Source organism: Urocitellus parryii, chromosome 16 (assembly GCF_045843805.1).
Source record: "Urocitellus parryii isolate mUroPar1 chromosome 16, mUroPar1.hap1, whole genome shotgun sequence".
In the NCBI taxonomy this organism is placed as follows: Eukaryota; Metazoa; Chordata; class Mammalia; order Rodentia; family Sciuridae; genus Urocitellus; species Urocitellus parryii.
Genome location: NC_135546.1, coordinates 19,094,579 through 19,117,301, shown reverse-complemented (window position 1 = coordinate 19,117,301; position 22,723 = coordinate 19,094,579). Strand labels below are relative to the sequence as shown.

Here is a 22,723-nt window from a genome sequence, read left to right as displayed (position 1 = left end):
GAGGAGGAATGATGGGAATATGACTTTTTACACAACAGCCCCCCTTGGCCTTGGGCAATATTGTTAGGTAGAATGAACTTGCGCCAGTGAGCAGGATGTGAAAGACTTCACAAAGCCCAACTTAAGAGTAGAGAAAAAAATTGTACTTAATTTCCAAGAGGGGGATAGACATGACAGGCAGTGTTGGCCCCCAGTGGCAATGTTTTATGGTTTATATGCAGAGTTAATGGGCCCAGCTGAGCAGGGTTTTGGTTTCTTTCTGGTTGGACTATCAGTTCAAACCCAGGATGCTGAGAGTGCTGGGTCAGCTACTGGGGGTATGTTGCTTCCTAGGGCTTGTGGCTTTTTTGGGAAAACCTTGACATGGAAAGAATACACTGGAGGGGGACTTCGTCCTGACAAAGTGAGGTCAGTCTTTGCAATAGAGCGACATGCGTCCAGGGGGCAAGTGAGTGTGAGCTCAAAGACAAGTTATAAGACCACAGATGCCTGAAGCTTAAATCCTATAGATAATACTAAATCCTAGACACAATTTCCCCTACCCATACATGCCTATGATTACCCATTCTACAAATTCTCAAAGTCCTTGTCAGCATCTGAAGACAGGGTAAGGACAGGGTTTCCTTGTCTTCCTGGTGGAGCTGCACTGGTCAAAGTTTCTTTCCTGCTTTGCATCATAGGCTTTTCTGTTTGGTTTTGGGTGAACACCTGAACAGACCTATGGGGTCACCAGAGTCACATCTCTGCAGGAGACTTCCTAACAGTGGAAGTAGAACATCCACACTAAGCACAAAGCACCCATTTTATTTCCACCGCACATTGCTGCCCTAGAGGATCGCCTTCCTTCCTCCCCCACCCTTTCTGCTGGGGAGGGAGCCTTGGGCATCAGAGCCAACCCCAGCTGCTTCCTTCCATAGATCAGGAGCCTCCTCAAAGCAACAGAGGCCAGGAGGTGAGGAGAGTTACTAAATAGCTTTCAAATTGTTTCCATTTTTAGATATTATATATGGGTCATATATATGATATCGTTAAAAAGTGTTTCAAAAATTTGGAAACCGTGTCTTTCTAACATGAGATCGCATCAGCTGGGGGAAAAATATTTTATATATATATATATATATATATATATATATATATATATATTATATATATTATATATAATATATGATAGATAATATTCTGATTAGATGTACTTGGTGTGAGAAATATATATATATATTATATATTTTATATATAAATATATATTTTACATATAAAAATATATTTTATATAAATAAAATATATTATATAAGTATCCATTTTATATATAGAATATATTATATAAAATACACATTTTATATATAAAATATATATTTTATATATATAGAACATATTATATAAAATACGTATTACATATAAATATATAATATATTATATATATTTTATAAAAATATGATATATATTTTATATATACAAAAAATATACAAAATATATATTATATATAATATATAATAAAATATCGTTCTTTGTTTTTTAAGGTACTGGGGAATAAACCCAAAGGGGCTTGACCCCGACCTCTGAGCTCCATCCCCACCTTTTCATTTTATTTTAAGGCAGGGACTCACTGTTTGCAGATGCAGACCTGACCTTGGGCTCCTCCAGCCTCAGCCTCCTGGAGAAGCTGTGCTTTGTTTTTGTGTTGAGGTTAAACCCAGGGCCTCGCCATGCTCGGAAAGCACTCTATGGCTGAAGCCTAGCTCAGTGCCAGGTGTCCCCTCTGTCCCAGAGGCTAAGCCAAGGCTTCCCACGTGGATTCCTTCCCAGCACAGCCAGGAAGCTCCTCCTGAAAAGGGCTGGGGCCACGAATCTGTCACTCTACCTAATTTCAGTCAATGATTGGATGATGTTAGCTGTCAGTCACGATCCAGAGGCGGGCCTGGAGGCCATCCATCCTGGTCTATGGGAGGAACTGTCCAATCGGTGCGCAGAGGGAGGGGAAGGGCGGGCTTCCGCAAGCTCGCGGGCTTTTCTTCCTCACCGACTGGGCTGCTCCTGCTCCAGGGACCCGGGTGACTGCGCTGCCGTGTTCTCGGGGATCTCGGGTGCCCGCAGGTTCCTCCAGAGGACGCCAGGTCACCAGAGAAGCCAAAAATGGTGAGTTCGCTGAAGGTAGGCATTCAGCACCTGCCTTGGGGCCCGGCGGGCGGGCGGGCGGGCGAGCTGCTGAGTGGCGCGGAGTCGCCGCTGTCGGGTGGCCCTGGGCCCTGTCCCCTGGTTCCCTGGGTTTGGAAGGGAGGCTCAGGTCCCAGGTGTCCCCTTTGCTCCCTACCAGTGGCCTGCACTCACTTTTCCCAACGTGTGGGAAGCAGGGCCCTAAGTGCACCTTCCTTCTCCCAGTGGAGCTCCACCCAGTGGAGGGCCTCCAAATTGCAGGCGCCTCCTGCCTTCTAAAAGGCCACCTTCCCCCCACCTCCAGCTCAGCCAGACATTCTTCTTCCCACTCGTTTCAAATGGACACCGCCTGCTAATTGTCATTATCGCTTAGTGAAGTATTGGAAAGAATCAATCAATCTTCCCTTCCCCCCTCCCTCCCCCTTCCCCTTCCCTTTCCCCCTCCCTTCCCCCCTCCCTTCCTCCCTTCCCCTTGTGTTGGAATCTGGGCTGGCCTCCAATTTGTGATCCTCCTGCTTCAGCCTCCCGCTTAACTGGGGTTACAGGCCTGTGCCAAATGTCCCTGGCAAGAAGAACAGTTTTGAAAGCATTTGCTTTCTATTTGTGAATATTATCCTTGAGGGGAAAGAATGATCACTTCACACTTTCTTGTGTTTGGTCAGAATAACTGCTTTAAAGGGAATAAGGTGGTTGTTTGTAGATCCCAGGGGTATGGAATTCTGGGCTACATCAATAGAGTATAAGTGCTCCTTTTTCTGAGAGTCCATAATGTAGAGTCACACCCGTCCTGTAGTTAGGTAAGCACACGGGGTGATAATGATGTAGGGACAAAGGAGGCAAGGCACTGAAGAGAGCTGGAAACAGTTCTATGTGGCTGCAGCCAGTCTCAGAGGGCAATGCTTTGCTGTATTCAATCCATCCATCTCCTGAACCCCGAGTTCAGGTGGTTTCAGAATTTTATACCCAGCATGTAAGGGGAGGGGCTCAGAAGTTCACATTGTAATACTGGGACCCCCAAATAACTCTCGGACCACACAGTCTCATTCCAGTTAAGCCTTTGTTGCTGGCCAGTGGCAGACACTGTGCTCTGGAAAGAATGAGATGGTCAGAGTGGTGCCCCTGCCTTCAGTTGGCTCCATATTTAAGCACAAAAACCACAAAAGGGAAGTTTGGGGGTTCAGGCAACGTAAGCAAGCCTGAAAGTTGTGGTCAGTTAGTCTCCAGTTGGCCCCATAGATCATTGTGTGTTCTTGGGGGAATTTTCATGAACAAAAGAATCCAAACGGCCCCAGTCATGAGCTTTTTCAGTGTCATGGCTGAGTTCACAAAGTGGAGTCACCATAGTCAAGTTGTCACATCACACACATAAATGCAGGTTTTTCTTTCTCTGTTCTGGCCAAGTTAACCCTTCAAGGACAGCACCTGAGGAGGGGAGAGCTTCTTCTCCCCTTTTTTTCCTCCCCCACCAGCTGTTACCATGGAGCCCAGTTGGTGACTTGTCTGTGAAGCCCAGCTCAAAGCCAGAGGCCTTGTTTGCACATTTCTACAAACTACTATACTGGATACACGTGTGTAAAAAACTAGTAAGGGGGAGTCCAGCACCTGGAGTGCTGATTTCTTCCAGACTAGCAGCCCAGTAAAATAGGGGAACACAAAAATAGGAAGTTTATCCACACTGAACTTTTTTGTGGACACTCTTTTGTTGACAGTCCTAAAATTAGCCATGGTGCAGATTTCTGGAGAAACCCAGTTAGAATTTTCTGTGAAAAAAGGGGATGCCACTATACTAATGTCTGATTCCTTTACTGTCCTTCATCCCCAGCTCTTTTCAGTATGATTTTCAGAAAGGATCTGGCTGTGGTGCCCAGCCTGGCCTGAAAGCTGTGATCCTCCTGCCTCAGCTTCCCAATCTGTTGGGATTAAAGGCATGGACAACCCCAGCTACAGAAAATAGTTCATTTTAACCCAAATATTAGTTATCATACTAAGGAACATGGATTCATGTTACCATGAATGATGTGTGTGACCCTCCCTGGAAGAGATTACATCACTTCTTTCTTTCTTTCTTTCTTTCTTTCTTTCTTTCTTTCTTTCTTCTTTATTTTCTTTCTTTCTTTAATTTTTTTTCTTTTTTTTTTCCCTTTATAATATACCAGGGATTGAACCAAGGGGCACTTAAACACTGAGCCACTTTCCAAGCCCTTATTATATTGTATTTTCAGACATGCTCTCACTAAGTTCCTGATGGTCTCACTAAGTTGCCGAGTCTGGCTTTGAATTTAGCAATCCTCCTATCTTAGCCTCTCAAGCTGCTGGGATTACAGTTGTGTGCCACTGTGCCTGGCCTCCATGAACTTTTATAAAAGAAACTGTGTATCAGTGCATTAACCAATTGCATTGGTAGGAACATCAGACTGGTGGGGTCCAGAAAAAAAGTAAAGAAAATTTCTTCTGTATGTCTGTTATTGCATTCTGAGCTTTGATAGATTTTGGAGACGTCTGGTCAGGTTAGTGATATATTCTGAGAAGTTTTGAGATTGTGGTCTGATACAGAAATTAAGATGATTGGCTATTAAAGGGCTTAAGGTAGCCCGAGATAATGTTTGCTCTCCATACAGAACCCTGCCTTTCCACCCTCATGGTGGTCTAGTTAGCCAAAGTCAAGTACTCTGAAGGTTCTTTGATGTAGATGCAACTGTATAGAGAACTTGAGTTCACAGGTGTAAAAATCTTGTGGCTTTTTCTTTTATCTTCCTTAGGTGTAGGCACCATGTCCGATTTCTTGGGCAGAGGTTCCCTTTGGACACATCACAGAGTCCCATGTCCTCAGCCACTGTCCTCTCCTGGAGCTGCCACAGAGTGCCCATAGCTGCCGTGTGCCTTGCAGGGTGAACAGAATTTCAGGCCCTGGGTCAGCTGCTCCCAGAGGACAGCCTGAGGTGTGGGGTGCAGGCTCTCAGGGAAGCTGCTGGGGGCCCTGGGCTTTGGAATCTCCTGGAAAAGGCCTCATCTAAACAGCTACTTCCTTGGGACCTTGTTTTCCCCAAGCTCTGTTCCCATTCCTTGGAGCCAGGTGGACAGTCAGCCTGTGGATGCTGGTGCTGAGGGGCCAGGTCAGCAGTGACTCCTGCCCTTGAGGTCTCTCATGGTGTGAAGGAGCAAAACCTCTCCCAGAGCATAAGGACCACCCACCCCAGTGCAGAGCTGTGCAGACCTGAAAAGCCTCATAGACTGGAGTCATGGTCCAGGTGCCTGGGAGGGTGATCCTGGATGCTTTCCATGAGCCAGACCAGGAGGAAGCATGTCCCAGCTGTCAGGGACCTTCCCTGCCCCTTGAGCCTGACACATGTGTGCTCCCTCAGCACCAAAGATTTCTGTGTATCACTTTGAAATGATGTGCTCACTTATCTGAGGCCCAGGTTTATTTATTCAGAGCCAAATGGGATGGACTATTATTAAAGAGGCAAGAGAGAGGTGGATTAAAATCCACCTTTTTTGTTGTTGTTAAAAATCCCAGCTTACAGCCAGATACAGTGGTGCACACCTGTGATCCTTCCTGCTCCAGAGGCTGAGACAGGTGTGTTGCAAATTTGAGGACAGCCTTAGCAACTTAGCTGGGCTATGCAACCTGGTGAGACTGCGTCTCAAAATAAAATATAAAAATGACTGGGGATGTGGCTCAGTAGTAATATCTCTGGGTTTAATCTCGGGGGCTTCAAACAAAAAAGAAAAAAAAAAGAAAAAGAAAACACCTAATTGCCTAATTTACCTTTTGCTACCCCTGAGTATGTGTAGAAAGTTTGTAAGATTCAGATTTGTCTTTTCAGTGGTTTCAAATTGAAATCCAATCCTCGCTTCCAAAATACCACGTAAGATACAGAGAAACTCTGTCTTGCATTAGTGCTGCAGAATTTGAGTCCAATTCTACAAAAATAGTGGTGGATTAATTTATGAATGTGATTTCATTTTTTTTTTAAATATTTATTTATTTTTAGTTCTTGGCGGACACAACATCTTTGTTTGTATGTGGTGCTGAGAATCGAACCCGGGCCGCACGCATGCCAGGCGAGCGCGCTACCGCTCGAGCCACATCCCCAGCCCGAATGTGATTTCATGAAAACTAGTATCTGTCCTTCACAAGGTGATGAATTTGACAAAGGACGACAGTTTTTCACCGTTGTTGTCTGAACTTGGCAGGTTCATGCTAACTATGTGGTTTTTTGTTATCAGGAATGAAACCTAGAGGTGCTTAACCACCAGCCCCTTTTAGATCCTTTGTTTTGAGACAGAGTCTTGCTACATCATCTAGGGCCTCAGAGTCCTGAACCATTGGGGTTACAGGTATGCACCATCACAACCGTCTCATTGTAAATTTTAAGGACAATTTTGGCAGTACCTTGAATACCCAACTGTAATCATTCAATCACTGAATATCAGTGAAAGAGTAAATGACACCTGTTTTCTGCAAAAGAGAGATCCATGTGTCTAAATAACGGTGCTGATCCCCTCACCATCTCACCTAATTCCTGTTCCCTCCCAACTGCCTCCTCGTAGGGCCACCCCTTTGGGAGCTAGCCTTTTAGCTTATGAAATTTGGGAGTAACATAAATGCTCTCTCTATTCTCTCTGTCTTGTACAACATTTTGCCTGGTCTTAGATACATTTTACTATTTCCAATTTTTTGAAGAGTATTTTTTGTTGTGGCTGTAGTTGGACACAATACCTATTTATTTATTTTTATGTGGTGCTGAGGATCAAACCTAGGGCCTCTCATGTGCTAGGCAAGCAGTCTACTGCTGAGCCAGAATCCCAACCCTACTATTTCCATTTTTAGGTGTAGTTTTTCTTAAATTTACCTCCACAATACAGTAAACCATGCCCTAAATTTCACAGAATTTACTGAAACACTCAGTGTTTTTTCCGAGAGTTTAGATCATGGGAACATTCAGTCTTCTTTGTGCGAAAGTGTGGTGTCTTTCCACTGATTTTGTTGTGTTGTTATGCCTCTAATTGTGTACCTTTTGTATTATAATCATTTTTATCTCTCACTACATGTAGCTTACCAAGCTACTCTCCAGCCCAAGAGAATTCGTATTGTAGACTGTTGTTTATTTATTTGCTTCCTCATTGAGTGCTGGGAATTGATGCCATGGACTTGCTCATGCTTAGTTATCTCCCAGAAATGAATTTCAATTTCTGAGCAACGTTCTGGAGGTGGGCAGGTGTTTTGCTGGGGAAAAAACCTACAGGCACTCGACCCCTGAGCACATCCTCAGCCCTTCTTATTTATGTGTGTTTTCTTTTTCTTTTTCAAAAAATATTTTGTATAGTTGTAGATGGACAGACTACCTTTATTTTATTTATTTTTCTGTGGTGATTAGGATCATACCCAGTGCCTCATAAATGTTAGCAAGTGGTCTGCCACTCAGCTACAGTCCCAGACCCCCTTTTTATTTTTGATGAAGACCAGTCTCACTAAATTTCTGAGTGTCTTGCTATGTTGCTGAGAGAGGCCTCAAACTTTTGCCATTTCCCTGCCTTGACCTCCCTAGTGGCTGATATTACAGGTGCACACCACTACACCAGTAGTTGGAATGAGTTTTGAAGACTTATCATCCAATTTCTGTCCAGATGCAAATAGTATTGAAAATCAGTTTTCTTGCTTTTGTTCATACTTTTGAAATTTGTAACTATGACTCTTCCTCTTTGCTTTATTTTTGCATTATTATGAAAAATGTATTTAGCATATAATATCGTTTCTTATGTATACATTTTTAAAACTTCATGGCTTTATAGTTTATTTACTTCTTTATTAGATATACTTTGTTTTCATGAGCAATTTTAGGCTTACATTGTTTTAGTCAGTGTTCTCTAGAGGAAAAATATCAAGAGGAAGTGTAATTATCAAAGGGGAGTCATTAGATTGGTCCACTTGACCCGAAGGTGGATGTCCACAGTGGCCATCTGCAGGCTGGAGAAGTACTAGCTGCAGAGTCCCAGAGGCCGAAGCCTCAGAACAAGGGGGATCAATGGTGCTGCCCTAGTCCAGACCAAAGATTCTGGAAACTCACTGGCAGTGTCCACTTTGGGAGAGTGAAGAATTTTGTTCCACCCAAGACACCGTCCTATTGGATGGTGCTGCCTAGCTTAAGGAGGTTCTCCAGTTTGGCTCACTATCCCATATGCGCATCCTTTGTAGACACACCCTCATGGACACACCCAGAAACTCATTAATCATTGGCATCCTTTAACCCAATCAAGGTGACAATTAAATGTGCCATTACACATAGTATCAAATACCCCTTCTCTCCAGCTGATAGTCTCCACTGTTTTCAACATATTGCATTGGTGTAGGGTGTTTGTTAGTTACTAAACCAGTGTTGAACATTGGATAAAGAGAATGGATGAAGCAACATCTTATGATAAGCCAAAGTTCACCCTTTACCTTAGGGTTTCTTGTCTGTGTTTTGTGATTGTGTGTGTCACGTCGTATACAAGATAATGTCATACAGAAGAGTTTCACTGCTCTGGGAATCCAATGTTCCACCTGTTCATCACTCCTCCTCATTCCTTCCTCCCTCTCTGCCCCCTAAGTCCCTGGCACCCATCAGTTCTGCTAGTGCATCTATAATGTTGTCTTTTTCAGAATTTTCATGACTTGGGATCTTACAGCACTTGGTCATTTCAAACTGGCTTCTCTCACTTACCATTCTGCCTTTAAGGGTGCTGTATCTTTCCAGGCTGCAGGGCTCATTTTCTGGGTGATGCTCTTCAGCTTGTCCATTCAGTATTGAAAGGTGCATCTTCCTTGCATCTAGCTTGGGCAGTTCTGGATATGGCTGCTGTAGTCACTGCAGTGAGGGTTCCTGTGCCCATAATTTTCACATCATTTGCATAGACACCTGGAGTGTGATGACTTAATTGTACCTTTTTTTGCATTTATGATTAAATTTTGCATTTATGATTATGAGCATCATTCATAGTCTTCTTTTCTATTCAATACTTTTCTTCATCTGTTTAACTTGGGTAATATGGTAACTTATGCCTCAGGAAGACTTAGGAGGTGTTAACTCAGCTTTTATGTTCTGGAAAAAAAGTAGAAAACTGGTGGCAGTTCTTATGTGTCTCATGGAAGCCTGTTTGAGATGTCAGAGCCTTGCTTTGCATTTTTGGGAAGTAATTAGTTATTGAGTCTGTTTTTCTCAGCAGCCATGGGCTCATCTGTTTTGTGTATTTCCCCTTATGTGTAAGTTGTAGGAGATTGTCTCTCTCAAAGAAATGGTCCCGTTTCAGTAAGTTGTCTAATTTGTGTCAAGCACATTTGTGATAATCTGAAGTCCCAATGCATTGTTGATGATGACACTTTTAAATCTGTTAGTAGGTTTTCAGTACTTGTTGTTTTTTTCTTTAATATTATTGTATATTTTACACTTTTTCTTTCTTTCTATTTATGTGGCAGTGAGGATGGAACCCAGTTTCTCCCAAGCACTAGGCAAGCACTCTTCCACTGAGCCACAACCCCAGTCTCTGTCCTCTGTATTCTTAGCCTTTTGTTAGTTAATCAGTGATGCTGATGTTCATGAAGAACTTGATTTTGCAGACTGCGGATTTCCTGATTGTGGTTTCATCAACCCTTTCTCTGTTACCTACTGTTGAGAGCCACAGCCGAAGGGGCCCCAGCAAACTTTCAGACTGCCAGCTGGTGATTGGCTCACGACGGCCCAAGCAACTTCTAGCTGATTGGCTCCTCTGCGGTGATGCTCATTGGGCTGTTTCCCCGTGCTTTCAGACTACAGAGCTGGTCATTGCGGGACTTTTTGGCTCCTCCCACGTGACCCAGCCAATTTCCCTAAGAGCAGGAGGAGTGAGGGAGGTTGAGAGGCTTGTGGGAAGCCGGTGGTGGCAGTTGGGCTCTGAAGGTTTTTCCTGACGAGCTTTTTTGTTTGGCATGTGTGGTTCTAAAAATAAAGTTTGTTTCTTTTGACAAGTGGCTCCTGAATTGTGCCCAGCCAGACTGCGGCATTTGGTGGGCCGCATGGGGAATGACTGAGGGTAAGTGATAAGGTAAACTGCTTGCCCCTGAGGGCAGGGTGAGAGGATGGGTAGCCATTTTAAGATTCTTCTTTTGTTTTGCTTCACTTTTGTTTGAAGTTGCCTGTCCTTGGAGATGAGTGAGACAGAAGAAAAACCACTCACATCTAAGGAAAAACTATTTACATCTGAGGAACAGATAGGGAGAAAGGATGGATGCACATTTCAGGAGGATAGAAAGGCTATAATGATTTTTTGTTGTTCCATTTTTATTTCATTCTATCTCGGTTTTGTTTGGCGTTATCATGTTGGGTTGTAGTATAGTAGAAATATGGGATCAGAAACTAGTAAAAAACAAACCGAAAGAGTGTTAAGTAAATTGTTAGAGGAAGGAGGCATCCCAGTAAAATCAAGAGCAGTCAGGTCATACGTTGATACAATACAAAAATGTAGCCCATGGCTTTTTAAGGAGGAGTTGTTGAATATATCACAATGGAACCATCATGGTGAAGATTTAAAAAGAATAGAAAAGAAAAGCCCAGGGACTCTGCCAGTTGGCACATTGCCATTGTGGATGTTCGTATGTTGTTTGCTTAGTCCAAAGGCCTCTTAAGCTAGTCAGAGAAAGAAAGTGTCAAGCAGAAAAAGCCGTCTGGGGGAAAGTTACATCAGGAGACTGCTACTAACACTTTTCTATCACCAGAGGGTGTAAGTGTCCAACCAACAACACCACCTCTACAAGAGACTGCTACTAACACCTTTCTATCACCAGAGGACGTAAGTGACCAACCAACAAGGCCACCTCCATATGCTGGGAGGCCCCCAACCCCTGCAGCAGATAGTTGGGATCCTGAGACAGGATCTCAAATATGCTCTGTATTTGAGGCAGGAGGGCAGCGAATTCACCATGCTTTAAATTTCAAAAAAGTGAAGCAGCTAAAAGAGGCTGTAACAACCTATAGTCCTCAAGCACCCTTCACTGTAAGCATGGTCGAATCCATTACCAACTTGAACATGACGCCAGCAGATTGGGCTAATATGTGTAAAGCTGTGCTAAATGGAGGACAATACCTGTTATGGAAGGTTGCCAATGAGGAATTTTGCAAGGAGACGGCTAGGCAAAATGCAGCAGCTGGTTATCCTCAGAGAAATCTAGATATGTTGTTAGGAAAGGGACCTTATGAGGATCAGCAGCAACAAATTGCATATGATCCTGGTGTATACGCACAAATTGTTGCAGATGCGGTTAGGGCATGGAAGACATTACAAGGGCATGGAGGTTTACAAGGTCAATTATCTAAGGTAATACAAGTGCTAATGAATCTTATGCTGAATTTGTAGATAGGCTTATTCAAACAGCTACTAGAGTTTTTGGGAATACAGAACAAGCAATGCCATTAATAATACAACTGGCTTATGAGCAAGCGAATCATTGGTGCAGAGAAGTCATTAGACCATGGAAACATGAAGATTTAAACACATATATTAAATTATGTAGAGACATTAATGAACAAGGGCAAGTCGTGGCAGCTGCAGTAAAACAGGCTTTAGATGCCAGAGACATTAATGAACAAGGGCAAGTCGTGGCAGCTGCAGTGAAACAGGCTTTAGATGCCAGAGACATTAATGAACAAGGGCAAATCATGGCAGCTGCAGTAAAACAGGCTTTAGATGCCAGGCCAAGAACATGCTACGATTGTGAAGAAACAGGACATTTTAAAAGGAATTGCCCCAAAGGAGGAGGGTTTAACAAAACTAGGTATCAAAGGAGTAGAATACCGGGTATTTGCCCAGGATGCCGTAGAGGGAAACATTGGGCTAATGAATGCCATTCTCAAACCACCATAGAGGGTACTCCATTATCAAAAAATGAACAAGGACCAGGTGTTTATCCACGATATCATGGAGAAAGACATCGGGCTCCATTGCCAAAAAATGGACAGGGGGGCCCAATGCTCCGGGGCCCCAAATCACAAATATACGGAGCACTGGAGGAACCCAGCAACCCCATCAGGGTAGTGCCCAGGACACATTGTCCATCAGATCCCTCATCAGACAAACCAGAGGGAGCGCAGTGTTGGACATCTGCGCCTCCGCCAGATAAGTACTAACTCCAGAGATGGGAGTTCAAATCATTCCCACAGGGGTGAAAGGATCTCTTCCCAAAGGAACGGTAGGCTTATTATTGGGACGCAGCTCTTCTACTCTAAAAAGACTTATGATAAGTCCTGGGGTAATTGATCCTGATTATGAAGGTGAAATAAAAATTATAGCCAGTTCTCCAAAGGGTATATCAGTAATTTCACCTGGAGATAGAAGAGCACAGTTACTACTAATACCCAGCCTACATGATAAATTTTCCAGTCATACTGTAGAAAGAGGTTCCAAGGGATTAGGCTCCACAATTGTAGATTGGGCTATGCTTTCTTTGAATTTAGATTCTCGCCCCATGCTAAAACTAAATATCCAAGGACATGAATTTAATGGGCTACTGGATACAGGTGCAGACCTTAGCATCATCTCTCATCAAGAATGGCCAAAACATTGGCCATTACAATAGGCCACTCAAACGCTTCTAGGCCTAGGAGTGGTGACTAATCCCCATAGAAGTGCAATGGTATTAGATTGGAAGGATCCTGAAGGATGTGAAGGAACTATACAGCCATATGTATTGGATCATATTCCCGTAAATTTATGGGGACGAGATGTCCTAGATCAATTAGGATTGACATTAACAAATAACATCAACCAAAATGCACCCACTATTATGACTAGACAAGGTTTTAGGAAAGAATAAAGATTAGAAAAACAAGAACAAGGTATAGCAGCACCAATACAAATAGATCAAGGAATGGACACACATGGGTTGGATTTTCAGAAAGGGCCACTGAGACAATAAAAATTACTTGGAAATCAGAAAGACCAGTATGGGTTCCTCAGTGGCCCCTGACTAAAGAAAAGATACAAGCAGCCCATGACCTGGTCAAACAACATTTAGCAGAAGGACATATACAACCTTCTGTATCTCCCCATAATACTCCAATTTTTGTCATCAGAAAGAAATCTGGTAAATGGAGATTATTGCAAGATTTAAGAGCCATTAATAATGAGATGGTTATTATGGAACCTGCTCAATCGGGGATTCCTCAATTGTCTGCTTTGCCAAAAACTTGGTGTGTTTTAGTCATAGATATTAAAGATTTTTTTTTCAATTCCAATTCATCCTGAGGATAATCCACGTTTTGCATTTACTATCCCTGCACTGAATCATGAAGGTCCTGATCAGAGATATGAATGGAAAGTACTCCCTCAAGGGATGGCTAACAGCCCAATTATGTGTCAAATTTATGTTAACAAAGTAATCCAGCCACTTAGAAATCAAAATCCTGAACTACAAATATTTCACTATATGGATGATGTATTATTAGCACACAAAGATAAAAACACATTGCTAGAATGTTATGCCACACTCACAAACTTATTAAAAAATTATAATCTAGAGATAGCAATAGATAAAGTACAATTAAATTTTCCAATTAATTATTTAGGAGTTCTATTATCCTCAACCATGGTCCGTCCACCAAAAATTCAAATACGAGTAGATCAACTCAAATCACTTAACGACTTTCAAAAGTTATTAGGAGACATAAATTGGATAAGGCCTTATCTAAGTATACCAACAGGAGTGTTGGGACCTTTATTTGATATCCTAAAAGGTTTATCAGATCCAAATTCACCCCGAATGTTAACGCCTGAAGCAAGAAAGGCATTAAAAATCATGGAAACATATATGGAAAATATGCATTTGGATAGAATTGATATAAGTTTGCCTTTTTTATGTATTGTACTACCAACAAAAAATATTCCTACAGGAGTATTTTGGCAAGAAGGTCCATTATTATGGATACATTTATCTTATTCTCCTAACACTATTCTTACTAGTTATCCTGAGGCTGTAGGACAATTAATACTCAAAGGAATAAAAGCAGCAAAGGGAGTGTTTGGAATTTCTCCCAATAAAATGATTACTCCATATACTATGAATCAAATTGATGAGTGAGCTAATGAGTTAAATAGTTGGGCAATAATTGTGTGTTAATCTAATGTTTCATTTGATAACCACTTATCATCTAATCCTTTATTGTCTTTTTGGTCATTGCATCCTGTAATTTTTCCAAAAATGACAAGGAAAAACACCTATCATGAATGCTCCAAATATATTCAGTGATGGGTCAAATAATGGTACAGCAGCAATAGTTATACCTGATCAAACTTTTACATTTTTAGTACCCAAACAATCGTCTCAAAAGGTAGAGCTTAATGCAGTATTGCAAGCTTTTGTGATGTTTAAAGATTCTGTATTTAATTTATTATCTGATAGGCAGTATGTAGTTAATGCTATAGTATCCCTTGAAGATGCTGGTAGGATTTCCCCTTCTTCTACTGTTTTCTCTTTGTTTTCCACTATACAAAGTCTAATCTGGGACAGAAAAGATCCATTCTTTATAGGACATATCAGGGCACATACAGGATTGCCTGGAGCCCTTAGTTTGGGCAATGATTTAGCAGATAAACTACACATGACATACATATTTTCTCTACACTAGAAGAAGCTATAAATTTTCATAAAAAGTTCCATGTCCGTGCTAATACTTTACAAAAGCGTCTTAAAATAACTAAGGAACAAGCTAGACAAATAATAAAACAATGTCAAAATTGTGTGACCTTTTTACCACAAGTTAATCTTGGAGTCAATCCTAGAGGACTGATGCCTAACCATATTTGGCAGATGGACGTCACACACTTGCCAGAATTTGAAAAATTAAAATATTTGCATGTTACAGTTGATACTTCTTCTGGATTTTTGATGGGCTCCCTTCATGCCGGAGAAAAAACTAAAGATGTTATAGCTCATTGCTTACAAAATTTTGCCACTGTGGGCGTTCCAAAACAGTTAAAACCAATAATGCCCCTGGTTATACTTCTACCTCTTTTAAACAATTTTGCTCAACATTTGGCATTACTCATATAACAGGAATCCCATACAATCCACAGGGACAAGGCATAGTTGAAAGAGGTCATTAAACTATTAAAATGTACTTATTAAAGCAAAAAGAAGGAATTGGGAAGGGGTATATATTCCCCAAAGTTAAACTTAAAATAACCCTTTTTACTCTAAACTTTTAAAATTTGGATTCATCAGGGCTTAGTGCTGCAGAAAGGCATATATGTCCAAAAAATGTACATAAGCCCAAGGTACGTTGGAAGGATATTCTAACAGGACAATGGAAAGGTCCTGACCCAGTAATTGTCTGGAGTCAGGGGGTCTGTTTATGTGTTTCCACAGGGAGAACAGCAGCTGATTTGGATTCCAGAGAGATTAACTAAAGTGATTTCTTTCTTTTTTTTTTTTTTTGGGTTAGAGACAGAATTTTTTAATATTTATTTTTCAGTTCTCGGTGGACATAACATCTTTTGTTTTTGTGTATGGTGCTGAGGATCGAACCCGGGCTGTACGCATGCCAGGCGAGCGCACTACTGCTTGAGCCCTAACTAAAGGTATTTCTACAGACCAAAAAGAAGATGATTTGGCTCAAATCCATAACAGTTGATATCCAGAACTCCAGTTTGGCTACTCTTACATCTGTGACAGAACCAGGATGCTCTTTTCAATATCTATTTTATTATTGCCCTTTTCCACATCATGAAGTTCTATTTTGTGTTTTGAGCTCATACAGACCTAGGTTAATGTTTTGCTGATCAGTTCTATTTTTTGACTATAGAGTTTTTAAACATTGCAATGGAGATTTCACCTGTAAAAATTTATAAGGCCTTTACTATTATGTGTTGTGTGCACACTTGTGTTTTATGTTGTATGTTTGTATGTACGTTTGTCCATATATCATATATGATGAGGGCTCATGAAAAAATGGATCCAAATATTTTTTTTTTCACGTGATTTATATGGTTTATTTTAAATTGGGTAAACAACTGTTGAGGATTGTTTTAATATGTGAACAAAAAAGCAGGTTAACAGATCTGTTTGTTTACTTTCACCTTTCCTTTTCATTATATTTAATAATTCTCTTCAAGATAATGTAAATTGTTAAGAAAATTGTTTTCTTTTAGTGCCTTCTGGAATTTTACATAATTTTTTCTTTAGCCATTATTGCCAGAATTCCTATTTTCATCCCTGTGCCGGTGAAGACAAAGATAAAACCAATCTACAGCTTCTGCAATAGCCATCACTGAACTGCTTGCAGAACTTGCCTGGACTATGTATCACTTGTATGCATTGTGAACTCACCTGTATGCATTGTGAACTATCTGTTGGTGCAGTGACTTGTGGTAGCGTTGGGGTATTTTTGCTGATGATGTCATTGGTGGTACAATTTTTCCAAAAGGAGCCGTCAATTGTCTTGGTGTATCTTCCTCACTTCTGCTTGTCATGATCGTTCATCAAAAATTTGGGGGCCAACAGACGTGAGGCAAAGAACCTCACCCCCCCCCCCCGCTGGTACAAAGACCTATCCACAGGTGTGACTGTATACTGGATCGGTAGTCAGTGATGGGTAAGATCCAATTGCCATGGTACCAACCTAAGATAATGGGTAAGGACCATATGTACTATTGGACAACCCAAGGCAGGCATGGTCCCTAAGCCACATGCTTTTTGTTTAAACAGAGAGGGGGAGATGTTGAGAGCCAAGCTGAAGGGGCCCCAGCAAACTATCAGACTGCCAGCTGATGATTGGCTCACAGCGGCCCCAGCAACTTCTAGCTGATTGGCTCCTCTGCAGTGATGCTCATTGGGCTGTTTCCCCGCCCTTTCAGCCTATGGACCTGCTCATTGGGGGACTTTTCTGGCTCCACCCACGCAACCCAGCCAATCGGCCTCAAGAGCAGGAGGAGTGGGGGAGGTTGAGAGGCTTGTGGGAAGCTGGTGGTGGCAGTAGGGCTCTGAAGGTTTTCCTTAGGAGCTTTTTTGTTTGGCGTGTGTGGTTCTAAAAATGAAGTTCGTTTCTTTTGACACGTGGCTCCTGAGTTGTGCCCAGCCAGACTGCGGCAACCTACCTGTGGTCAATTTAGGTTTACCTTGCTCTTCTTTCTCTGGTTTTCTGAAGCGGCAGTTTCATTGGTTGCTTTTAGCTGTTCTTTTCTGAAATGTGTGTTGGATGACTTAGATACCAATACAGCGCCACCTCTGGTGTTCTCTATGAATTTCCTATGATGGACTTTTACATTTTTTTCTTTCAAAATGGTCACCTTTTCTCTTGAGTCACCTCTTTGTCCTGTGTCTGTTCAGAGCCCTGTGTTTCATGTCCCCTTCCCTGGAGGCCTTTCATCTTCTTCTGATCTGATTTCTGCTTTGGCTCTCATGTTCTTTGAGCATACATGGGATTTCACTGGTGGTGCACTTGTAGGGGTGTGGTTTATGTCCTGTAGTATGTTTCTGTGACCCTGAGACCTCAGTGTGCTTCCCGTTTGGTTGAAGGTCCATGAAGCCCTCCTGTCTGCATCATTGTCCTGACAGATTTGGGCTGATGTCTCTGAGGGTAATTGTGGGTTCTTCATTGTTTGGGGTGGTTCTGTATGGTTTCAGTCCTTGAGTATGCTTCTGTGTAAGTGGCAGGGACATTTTCTTTTTGTCTGTTCCATCACTGTGCAGACATCATAGCATGCTTACAGATGTGAATGGTGGCCTCTTTCACATGCAGACTGTGTGGGATAGTTCAGAATTCTGGGCTACAAACTTGTTGCTTTACCACACTCTGGAAGAGCTTCTGCCTTAGGTTTGTTTGCACCACCATTGCTACAGGCACGATGAATCTCTTTCACCACAGACAACCATTGCATATGTGGCCCAATCTTGTTCAAAATGTTCTTGAGCACAACATTGGTATGTGTCTCATGACTGTACATTATGGTAGTGAACCAGCTCCTGTTAAGAAGAGTTTGACAATCATTGGACATTCATTGTTGCTGTGAGAGTTAGAAAAATAGTGCCTGCTGTTTATTAAGAAGATTGTTTTCAGAGTTATAAAACTTTGTATGGCTGTTTTTTGGACAAGGTGACATTTTTGTGTTTTTTTTTAGAGAGAAGAGAATCTTTTACATATTTATTTTTTAGTATTCGGCGGACACAACATCTTTGTTTGTATGTGGTACTGAGGACTGAACCTGGGCCGCACGCATGCCAGGCAAGCGCACTACTGCTTGAGCTACATCTCCATCCCATGGTGACATTTTTGGGTCATAGAGTTATTTCTAAGACACGTGCCATCTTTCCACTTACCCCATTCTGCTTTGACAGTAACCACAAGAAATTATCAAATTGTTGTGTTTATTAATAAATACATTAAATTAATCAAATAAAGAACTCATGTTTATTTTGGTCATATAATAGTAAGCTAGTTCACTAAATTTGTTCTGGAGTAAAGCACCTGCAAACTTCTAGTTGTTATTAGTGTAATCACACAGAATGAGCTCAATCTCCAGTTAACACATTGTGACCACCTGTGTGAAATGTTGTCTAAATGTTGTCTATGAAGGAATCTCCTTAGTGACCCCATGCCCAGAGGGTGGGAGTGGGGGCTGGTTCTAGGCATTTCTTTAAGTATGGAACAATAGACTTTCAGAGGAAACAAGACATCAGTAAATACCATGTTGCCTACATTAACCTTGTAGGTACAGGGAGCCACTGTAGTTGACAGAATCTCTCTCAAATGCTTAGTTTTATGATTCCTGCATTTTTCTACTCATCAGCTTTCTTTTCTAAAGATACGTACTATCAGAAGTGCTTATATTAGTTCTGTCCCACACAGGACATTTGTAGGACATGTAATAGAGGTGCAACCATTAAAGAAGTTAGGAGTGATCTGGGAGCCTGTCTTACTTCCTGTGAACTCCCCAAAGGAAGGGTATAAATCACTATGATGTTTGCCTTCTGAGTAGCCAATTTCTAGTGTTGGAATGGGTGTAAGAAATTGAGTGTAGTAAAGATTTGATGGACCAAATCATGGAATTAATCAGGAGGCCAGGGAATCATGTGAACATCATGAATGTTGAGTGCAGATTTCTCATGCTGTCATTCTCTCCTGGCCTCCACTATACATTTGTGGGATATTTTAGATCTCAGTGACCTTTGAGGATGTGGCTGTGATCTTCACCAAGGAGGAGTGGGCTTTTCTGGATGCCCCCCAGAAGAACCTTTACAGAGATGTGATGCGGGAAGTCCTCAGAAACCTGGCTTCTATAGGTAATAATGTTGGTTTTAAAATTAATCAAATCGAGAACTCATGTTTATTTTGGTCATTTATGTAGAAGGTGAAAAGGAAATCAGTTGGTGAATTATTGAAGTATAAATGGCACCTAAAATTTGGCAAAGCATTTCTAGGTCCTAAATATTCATAAAGATTGTTATGTTGTCTCATTTTAGGAAACAAGTGGGAAGACAAGACCACTGAAGATCAGATTGAAAACTGTGGAAGCAACCTAAGGTAACTGTACCCACAAGAGGAATTCGTGAGGGAATCTGAGAACTGTCATATAATTTTTAAAGCAAACCAACCGAAGAAGTATGCATAATTTGAAAATGTATTTATTCTTATAATATTTTTTACCAGAAATATATACTTATCTGTGACAGGTATTCAGTCTTTTCAAAGTATTTGACATGCAAAAAGGACTATGAAATTGCATATGTGAATATGACTATGTGAATAATAGCCATAGAGAAGCTGTGTTGCAAAGGATTGTTTCCTTTTAATCTCTTTATTTTCAGGCAACTTTAACAAGTCAGAAAATCTAGCCTTTACCTGATGTTGGTAGAAATGTAAAGACCTATAAATAAATAGAAAACTGAATTAGTTAGGTATCAATTATGTGCTGGTCACTTCTTCTTCAAAGAAGTCCTATGGTAAACTTCAAACTTTCCCCACAGAATAGTGTGGGGAAACCTTCAAATCGATTCCAATTCTTAATCAAACAAAGACAAATTTTAATAGATTAAATCCATGTGACTTCATTATGTGTGCAAAAGATTTCATATGTCCTTCATTCCTTCATAGGCACATCACATCTCACTCTGGACACAAATACTATAAGCATGAGGAATGTGAAGAGAAGCCATGTGAATTTAAACAATATAGGAAATCTATGGTTTCTCTCAAAAGTGTTCACACACAAATGTTGTTACAAACTGGAGATAGACCACATGAAAGTACAGTATGTGGGAAAGTCATCAGTTGTTCCAATGACATTCAAAGACATGAAGAAACTCATACTGGGTGGCAACCCTGTGAATGTCAACAATGTGGTGAAGCCTCTTCTTCTCTCCCAGGTGTTCAAAGACACATGATAACACACAGTGGAGATAAACCTTTTCAGTGTGAGGTGCGTGGGAAAGCCTTTCATTTCTCCTCTTTATTTAGAAGACATGAAAGAACTCACTCTGGAGAGAAACTCTATGAATGTAAACAAGATGGTCGAACCTTTAGTTCACAGACAAGTCTTCAAAAGCACAGGATCGCACACACAGGGAATGCACATTTCAAATGTAAGGTATGTGGGAAAGACTTTGCTTATCCCAGATTACTTAGAATACATCAGAAAACACATACTGGAGAGAAGCCCTACGAATGTAAGCAGTGTGGCAAAGCCTTTGCTAGATCTCGTTACCTTCACATACATGAAAGAACTCATACTGGAGAGAAGCCCTATGTATGTAAGCAGTGTGGCAAAGCGTTTGCTACATCCAGTGAACTTCAAATACATGGAAGAGTGCATACTGGAGAGAAGCCCTATGAATGTAAGCGGTGTGGGAAAGCCTTCACTCAGTCCTCTCACCTTCACTCACATGAACAAACTCATACTGGAGAGAAGCCCTATGAATGTAAGCAGTGTGGCAAAGCCTTTGCTAGATCCAGTGAACTTCAAATACATGGAAGAGTGCATACTGGAGAGAAGCCCTATGAATGTAAGCAGTGTGGCAAAGCCTTTGCTAGATCTGGTGACCTTCACATACATGAAAGAACTCATAGTGGAGAGAAGCCCTATGTATGTAAGCAGTGTGGCAAAACCTTTGCTACATCCCGTCAGCTTCTTGAACATGGAGGAACACATACTGGACAGAAGCCTTATGAATGTAAGCAGTGTGGAAAAGCCTTTGCTAGATCTAGTCACCTTCAGATTCATGGAAGAACACACACTGGAGAGAAGCCCTATGAATGTAAGCAGTGTGGAAAAGCCTTTGCTAGATCTAGTCACCTTCAGATTCATGGAAGAACACACACTGGAGAGAAGCCCTATGAATGTAAGCAGTGTGGAAAAGCCTTTGCTACATCTAGTTGCCTTCAGATTCATGGAAGAACACATACTAGAAAGAAACCCTTTGGATGTCAACAATGTGGAAAAACATTTGCTTCATCTTGTCATCTTCACATACATGGAAGAATGCATACCGGAGAAAAGCCCTATGAATGTGTACAATGTGGAAAAGCCTTTACTGCTGCCTCTTACCTTCAGATACATAAACGAACTCATACTGGAGAGAAGCCCTATGAATGTAAGCAGTGTGGCAAAGCCTTTGCTAGATCTTCTGCCCTTCGCAGACATGAAAGAACTCATACTAGAGAGTAGTCCTATGTATGCAAACAATGTGGCAAAGCCTTCACTCAGTCCTCTTACCTTCACTCACATGAACAAACTCATACTCGAGAGAAGCCTTATGAATGTCAACAATGTGGAAAAGCCTACACTACTGCCTTTTACTTTCGGATGCATAAACACACTCATACTGGAGAGAAGCCCTAAGAATGTAGGCAGTGTGGCAAAGCCTTTGCTAGATCCAGTGACCTTCACAGACATGGAAGAATGTATACTGGAGAGGTGCCCAATGAATGTCAACAACGTGGAGAAGCCTTTGCCACATCTTGTCTGCTTCACACATGTGAAAGAACACATACTACATAGAAGTTGTATGCATGAAAACAATTGGTAAACTCTTCTGTTATTACTGTTTCACTCATATACATGTAGGAAGTTTACTGGAGAAAAATCCTTTGAATGTGAAATATGGTAAATCACATTTCATATCATCCTCAAAGACAAGAGAGGCTCACACAGCTGTAAATTTGTGTGTGTGTGTGTGTGTGTGTGTGTTTGTGTGGGTGTATGAATGTATGTGTGTGTGTGTGAGAGAGAGAGAGATCGATCAATCAATCGATCCACTGGGGATTTAGTCTGGTGGTGATCTACCACTGAGCTACATTCCAGTTCCTTTTTACTTTTTATTTTGAGACGGGGACTTGCTGAGTTTCTTAGGGTCTTCCTAAGGTGCTGACGCTAGCCTCCAACATTGATTCTTCAGAATCAGCCTCTCGAGTCTCAGGAATTAAAGGCATACACCACCACATCCAACTGAATAACTCTTTAAATGTGAAAAATATCACAAATCATTCCATTTTCCCCGTTGCCTTCAAAGCCATTTCACTCACATTGAAAAACAAACCGTCTGAATTTGGGGGATTTGCTACATTCT

The 22,723-nt window shown here is 41.5% G+C and overlaps 1 protein-coding gene across 1 annotated transcript; it reads left to right on the top strand.

The window, feature by feature from the left end:
- The first annotated feature begins 2,065 nt into the window (after positions 1-2,065).
- LOC144250606 (uncharacterized) lies at positions 2,066-22,038 on the top strand. Its single transcript, XM_077793510.1, is given in 5 exon segments — positions 2,066-2,133; positions 19,315-19,441; positions 19,622-19,682; positions 20,253-20,314; positions 20,525-22,038. Coding segments are annotated over 5 exon segments (1,725 nt in total). The 5' UTR covers positions 2,066-2,130; the 3' UTR covers positions 21,997-22,038.
- The last annotated feature ends 685 nt before the right edge of the window (positions 22,039-22,723 follow it).